We start from the raw sequence: 7,344 nt of genomic DNA on the forward strand, positions 1-7,344 counted from the left end.
CGGTGGGTCGAAACACGATCAAGGCAAACTTCCGAAGTAGATTTCACCAAACTACTTAATATTTACATAAATCATAAGCCGACCGAGCCGCCGTGTACAAACAGTCGAGCAATCATCGATCGCCGATACATTATTTATTCACGTACACAGACGGTTATATATTTACAAAGTTTACAAAGCTGATCAATGATGGACATGCCCACTCGCAGGTTGAGCCCCCCCTCCATCTAAAGTTACATCAATGCCTAAATAGGACTAAGTTCTCTAAATTCCATGTGCCCTCGATCACTCTCCGGTCGTTGTCTCTAACCGGTAAGTGCCCGGGTAGCTAGTTTCTCGACGTCGTAGCACGTAATCTCCGACTTGAAAATATCGTGGATGAACCCTGACGTCCTTTGTGCTCTTGACCCTCTTCTGATACTCGGCCATGCGCCGAGTCGCGATCTCCCTCTTTTCTTCAACGTCGTCTAGATCCACGGCCATAGAGTGTTCATTCTCTTCCGCATTATAGGATCGCTCTCTGGTGGTCAGGATCCATGCTTTGATCGGTAACCGTGCTTCAGCGCCATAAACTAAAGCAAACGGTGTCTCCAACGTTGCCTCTCTAGGGGTCGTGCAGTATGTCCAAAGCACATACGGGAGCACATCAGCCCAGCTACGACCGGCCGAGTGCAACTTTTTCTTCAAGCCCTCCAAGATAGTTCGGTTGGCGTTTTCTACTTGGCCATTGCCCTGCGGGTAAGCCATAGCCGATCGGATTGAGGTTGTCCCGATCGTTGCCAAGAAATTTTGAAAATATTGGCTTATGAACTGCCGGCCGTTGTCACTGATCAGATGAACGGGCACACCGAACCGGGAAATAACATTACGCCATAGAAACTTGGCACACTGTTGAGAAGTGATCATGGCTAAGGGCTCGGCTTCGATCCATTTGGGGAAATAGTCTATGGCCACAATGACAAAACGCCTTCGACCAGGTAACTGCGGGAAGGGTCCCAAGATGTCTACCCCCCAACAGGCAAATGGAATCGCGGTCGTGACCGGCTGATAGAATGTTGTTGGACGTCCAGGCATCCGGGCATATAGCTGACACGTCTCACACCCTCTGGCTAGCTTTTTACAATCCAACTGAATAGACGGCCAATAGTACCCGATCACCATGATGCGTCGGGCAAGTGACCGGCCCCCCTGGTGCGACGAGCACATGCCCGAATGCAATTCGTTCATCACTAGGTCCGCTTCAAAGGAAGTCAAACACCGCATCAATGGACCTCCATACGACCGCCTATATAAACGACCCTCTTGAACTTGAAATCTTGGTGCTCTTAACTTAGCCTTCCGGGCACGCTGAGGATCATCCGGTAACCGACCGTGTTGAAGATACTCCATTAAATCGGAAATCCAAGTTTTCTCGGCCGGTTGGATAGGTGCGACCGGCAATCGGTGAATACTGTGTCTTAGAATCATCAGAATCCGAGCGATCTTCGACATGTGTTCAGGGGCATCCTGTGCCAACTTGGATAAGATGTCTGCATCGGCATTATCTAATCGGGGAACGTGGCGGACGGTATACGCCCGGAACAAAGTGAGCTTCTCCATGGCGAGATCTCGATAGGCTTGTAGCCGTTCTCCGTTGACCTCGTAATCGCCCAGGACTTGTCCGACCACCAATGCAGAGTCAATTTGTGCCCGGATGTATTCAGCCCCCAATTCTCGAGCGCATTGCAAGCCATTAACAAACGCTTCATACTCGGCTTCATTGTTTGTCAGGTTGAACTGATACATCAAGGCATAGTAAACATTGAAGCCCTCCGGGCTTGTTATCACGACTCCTCCATCCGCTCCTTTCTTGCTACTCGACCCATCGGTGGCCAACGAGCACAATGCCGCCTCAGGATCTTCGACCTCCGGAGGTCGTGTTTCCCGAGAGGTACACTCGACCAAAAAATCTGCCAAAGATTGGCCCTTTATAACTGGTCTCGATCGGTATTCAATAGCATACTGAGTCAGCATCAACGCCCACTTGACCAGGCGTTCGGAAGAAGAAGCGGTACGGAGAACTGCCCCGATTGGCTGGTCGGTTAACACATGAATGGCTCGACCTTGGAAATAGGGAGCCAACTTCTTTGCTACTGTCTACAAAGCGTAGACTATCTTTTCCAACCGGGAGTAGCGGAGCTCAGGACCATGGAGCGCGTGGCTCACATAGTAAACCGGTCACTGCACCCCCTCCGAATCTGTTCGGCACAACACCGCACTGACAGCTCGATCGGAAACGGCCAAATAGACGTCTAGCTCCTCCCCGAGCTCGGGCTTTGACAAGACGATCGGCGACATCAGATACTCTTTCAGCTCGTCAAAAGGCGCTCGACATTCATCATCCCATACGAATACATCGGCCAATTTTGAAAGAAATCGGCTTAGGGCCGCCAACCTCCCGGTCAGTTGTTGCACCTCCCGAACGGTCGTGGTCGACTGCATATCGAAAATTGCCTTGACATTGGCGGGGTTGGGCTCGATTCCTCTTTTCGTCATCATGTAACCAAGGAACTTTCTCGATTGCATAGCAAACGTGCAGTTGTTGGGATTCAAACGTAGCTGGTATTTCCGCATGATTTGAAAGCACTGTCGGAGATCCCGAGTATGATCTGCTCGCTCCCGACTCTTCACCAGCATGTCGTCAATGTAAGCTTCCATCGTTCGGCCTAGCAGGTCTTCAAAGAGCATATTGATCATCTGCTGATAAGTTGCTCCTACATTTCGGAGGCCGTCTTACTCTCGTCTTCATAGTTCATCATAATTTGATGATAACCTTTAAATGCGTCCATGAAGCTCATCAGCTCGGCCCCGGCCGTCTCATCAACCATCTGATGGATACTCGGCAACGGGTATAGATCCAACGAGCATGCGTTGTTTAGGTCGGTGAAGTCGATGCACATCCTCCAAGATGGAGGCTTCAGAACAAGTACAATGTTGGTCACCCATTCGGGATAAGTGACCGGGCGGATATGTCCAATTGCCACCATTTTCTTCACCTTCTCTCAGACAAACTCTCGGCTATCAGATGATAGGTGCCGAGTCTTCTGAACGATCAGTTTCGTCGCGGGATCTACAGCTAACTTGTGACAGATTACAGTTCGATCAATCCCGGGCATGTCTTTAGGCCCCCATGCAAATATATTAGCGAATTCCCGGGGGATCGCTAACACTTCCAATCGTAACTCGGGGGTGAGGGCCCGACTGATCTTTATCTTCCTTTCTGATCGCTCCTCAAACAAAGGAACCTCCTCTATTTCCTTAGAGGGCTCGGGTTGTTCATTCTGATCTCCGACGGCTTCCTTGATAATGGTGTTCACTCGGGAAGAACCGGCATCACGCCGATTGACTGCCCGGGAATAGCATTTTCTCGCCGATTGGACATCGCCTCGCACAACTCCGACCCCAGCGGGGGTGGGGAACTTCGTGCACAAGTGAGGCATCGATATGATTCCGCCGACCCTCATAATGGCCGGTCGGCCCAAGATGACGTTATGGACACAATGTAAGTTGACCACAACAAATTCCAGCTCTGTCTTTACTGATCTTGGTGAAGTACCAATCTCAACCAGGAGCACAATTTTTCCCTAGGGGCGTATGGTGGCCCTAGTAAATCCTGACAAGGGTACGCCGACCGGAATCAACTCCCGCTTGTCCAACTTCAGCTTTTCAAACACGTCCAAATAAAGGACGTTCAAACTGCTCCCGGTGTCCACCATTACTCTTTGGACATCGGTTCCCATGATATCAATCGTGAGAACAAGGGCTTCTATCCCATGGTCTCCGCTTTCCTGCTGGTCTTCCAGAGATAAGGTAATTGGTTCCATCTTTTGCCTCTTACCGGTTTTCCGGGAGTCGACGATTGCGACCGGGCAACTTTCTCGAGGCCGGGAAGCATCTTCCAAACCTCCGAATATAACGTGAATGGTCAGTTTGGATGCCGGTCGGCTACTAGATGGGGGATCGGGATCTCTACGGTCTTGATCCGATCGGTCAGAGCGATGATGGGACCATCTATAATCTTTCCGGTCGCTTGCTCTTTTGCTCTCTTCTCTTTTGCCAACACATTTATCCAATTTCCCCAATTGAAACAAGTCTTCCAATAGCTGTTTCAAGTGCGTGCACTCCTCCGTGTCATGCTCAGCACACCGATGATAAGAGCAATGTTTGGACTTATCCTTCCCATCCGGTCCGGGATGAGGTAGACGAATAAGGTTGCAGGACTGAGCATATTGCATGGCCTCTGCCGCTGATAGGTTCAACGCCATGAACTCTCCTGGTCGGGTTCGGGGTCGGGGATGGTCGTCACCCGACCGATGACCCGCCCGACCGAAAGGCTTTCGGGATGATGTGCCGACCTCTTGACGGCATTTGCCTCACCAGCGTTGGCATAATCCGTCACTCTACGGAGGGCTTCTTCATAAGTGGCAGGCGGGTGGAGTATAAAATCCTGGTACAGATAACCGGCCCGGAGGTAGATGTGCAGCATGTGAATGGCCGTCAGGTCGTCCATAGGCTCGACCTCCCCGACCGCCGCTTTCCACTTGACTAGAAATTCGGTCAAGCTCTCCCCCTCCAATTGCTTGGCCTTCTTGAGGTACATGTAGGGCTTCCGGATAACCTTGGAGGTGACGAACTTCCGGTTGAACTTCATCGCCAGACTGGCAAAATCAGAGATATAGACCGGTTGCAGTGTTCTAAACCACTCCGTCGCCCGACCAGTGAGCGTGGAGTAGAAAATCCTGCACATCACGGTGTCAGATACGCCCATCATCAGCATGTTGCCATAGTAGGTGTTGACATGAACTTCTGGGTCTATCCGCCCATCATATTCCTTGTTTCCGGGGATGCGCAAATCGAGCGGGTAAGGCTGAGCCATAATCTCCGCCGTGAAGGGTGTCCTCAATAGAAAGGCTGTATGATTGGTGGGAGGCCTCACAGCGTGCTCGTTTTGCCAACCAGTGAATTCCGCCCGGAGATCGTTTAACATTCCTCGGGTCTCGTCCTGTTCGACCGTCCGGGCTTGTTCCCGAGCACGGCGTTGTCGATGTGATTTAGACCCACTATGCCCATACGATCCCTCTTGGTTGGCCGCTTGCATGGGCGAATCAACCGAGCGCCTGTCTGGATCCTGCGGTCCCAATCTTTGCTGCATTGCTGGTCGGAGCCGCTCGAATGCCATCGCCCGGGTAGCTTCTAGCTCATGGTCTTCAACCACCTGAGCCAGTGTTTCTGGCTGAACCTGTGGAGCCTGCCGTGGTTCCTCCATGACCTCGGCACCCTGCGACCCCAACCTCGAACAAGCCGAGCGCCTAGCCCGGGGGCGGGCTGAAGCTCCGGCTGGGTAGCATGGTTGGGTAAATCGGAGGAGCGGAAGCTGGAGCCGTGTACGCAGGTATATATTGTGGATAGCCGGTTGGTGGTGGATAATACATCGGTGTTTCGGGCCAACACCCATATTGAGGAGGAGGGATCGGATATGGATATTGCTTGGGAAACGGATACTGCGGACCGGGCGGTGGGTAAGCTGGTTGGATATAATTGACCGGGTTCTGGCCTGCCGATCGAGGTGGCGACAAATTGAGGTTCAGATCTATGGTCTGACCCTGATACTGTGTACGCTGGTGATCGGATGAACTTGCTACATCGGCTTGCTTATCCTCAGCTACTTGGTACATGAATGGATACATAGTGGTACAAAGGAACTGGTACTCGTCTACGATAGCTTTCGTACCCGGTCCCCACGGACGGTGCCAAAATGATAGTACTAATTCCACGTGTTAAGTGGTCAAGGTACTTAAATGATATCAAGTAATAACAAATAAAGTATTTTATTGATCAAGAAGGACCTAATACAATCTAAGTGATTATCCCGAGGGCCGACTGACTGCGGTCGGGCAGCTCAATTGATAACCTGTCGATCGTTCAAAAGTCCCTCACACTGTAACCGCCGTGGGTATTTATAGCCGCTGGGCCGGAGACACAACTCCGGCCGGCCGGCATGTGACCCACGTAGCATCGACACGTCTTCATTCGGCGAGCCCTATCTGTCAACGTATAACTTTGCCACGTGCCTCTTCTCGAGATCCTTGACTCTCCGTGAGATAAGACCCACCGAGCGGGTAATAAAAGCCCGGTCGGGAAGTCTGTAGGCCGGGTCCGACCGACTTTACTTAAGAATGTCCGACTTGCAAAAGCTGCACAAAGAACAAGAGAAACAAAGGAGTTTCAGTCGGGATATATCCTACCAATATATATACCTATATTGTATTTTAACGCGTTGGAGTGGGTTACCAGTATTATTCGTTGAACAGATATATTTGGCTTTCAGGCACAGATGATTAGCTACCGAAGCGCGCCAGAGGACCAAGGCTTAGATAGTTAGTTTTCCTTTCGGCCTGCGTACCTTGATGATGTATTGACATTACTTTGAGGATATTTAGTTAGTATAGCTTGTGCATCTGAGTTCTCCAGCTCAGATGTGGCATAACACCCCAGACCCTTATGTTTAGAATGCTCTGTTTGGGATTAATAATAGAACAACCTTCCGATTATATGTCTTAAAAAGTTTTAAATTTTAGGGGTGTTACACCGTATGTGGTCACATCGGTCGTTCGCCCGGGCACTTACCGTCTTGAAACAACCACCGGGAGATCGATAGATAGAACTCGGAATTCAGAAAATTTGGTGTTGTATCGTCACTAACTCTGCTGTTTATGTTTGGATGGGGTGGGGCTCAACCCGCGAGTGGGCACGACCATCTTTTATTTTATGTATAAAACATTGTTTGAGTGTTTAACCGTCTGCGTACGGAACTTAACTTTGTAAGATCGGTCGTTGAGTGCTTGCTCGTCTACGCACGAGGGCTCGATCGATTACCTTAATATGTAAATAGTATGTAGGTTAATTCAACAATCCCAGAGTTCGATTTCGATCAAGATTCAACAGCCTTGCAATTCCCAAGACTCGGCGACAATGACCGAGAAGGGCAAACGCCTAACGATCACCCTATCGTTAAAATCTACCTGATAATACCGGGATAAAAGTTTCGGTTATAACCGATAAGGGTAAAGGCCTCCCACTCGGCACCGACCAATAGGGGTAAAAACCCAATGACTTTAAAAGTCGCGAAAAATTTCAACCGGGCAATTTATAATGCTCGTCAGATAAGACATGGCAAGCGGTATGTGCTCGATCAATTCCAACGTTCATTAACCTCTTAACCACTGTCGCACTCACTCATTCCTCGTAAGGTTGATACAATAAGTAAGTTTGATCGAGCATAAAATATTAAGCTTAAGTAAAGTG

The 7,344-nt window shown here is 50.0% G+C and overlaps 1 protein-coding gene across 1 annotated transcript; it reads right to left on the reverse strand.

Moving 5' to 3' along the window:
• Window positions 1-285: 285 nt before the first annotated feature.
• LOC109174439 lies at window positions 286-2,013 on the reverse strand. Its single transcript, XM_019323676.1, has 2 exons — window positions 1,092-2,013; window positions 286-944 (listed from the first exon to the last, which is right to left on the reverse strand). The coding sequence occupies exons 1-2, from the start codon at window positions 2,011-2,013 to the stop codon at window positions 286-288; spliced, it is 1,581 nt and encodes a 526-aa protein (XP_019179221.1).
• Window positions 2,014-7,344: the final 5,331 nt, after the last annotated feature.

The sequence above is a fragment of the Ipomoea nil genome, unplaced genomic scaffold (assembly GCF_001879475.1).
Source record: "Ipomoea nil cultivar Tokyo-kokei standard unplaced genomic scaffold, Asagao_1.1 scaffold0642, whole genome shotgun sequence".
Lineage (NCBI taxonomy): Eukaryota > Viridiplantae > Streptophyta > Magnoliopsida > Solanales > Convolvulaceae > Ipomoea > Ipomoea nil.

What these genes read in the sequence shown, in the direction of transcription:
- LOC109174439 (XM_019323676.1), bottom strand. Translation starts at nt 2,013, where the DNA reads ATGCTGACTCAGTATGCTATTGAATACCGATCGAGACCAGTTATAAAG. An exon ending in AGCCAGAGGGTGTGAGACGT is followed by an intron (nt 945 to 1,091) that starts GTCAGCTATATG and finishes TTGTGGCCATAG; the next exon opens with ACTATTTCCCCAAATGGATC.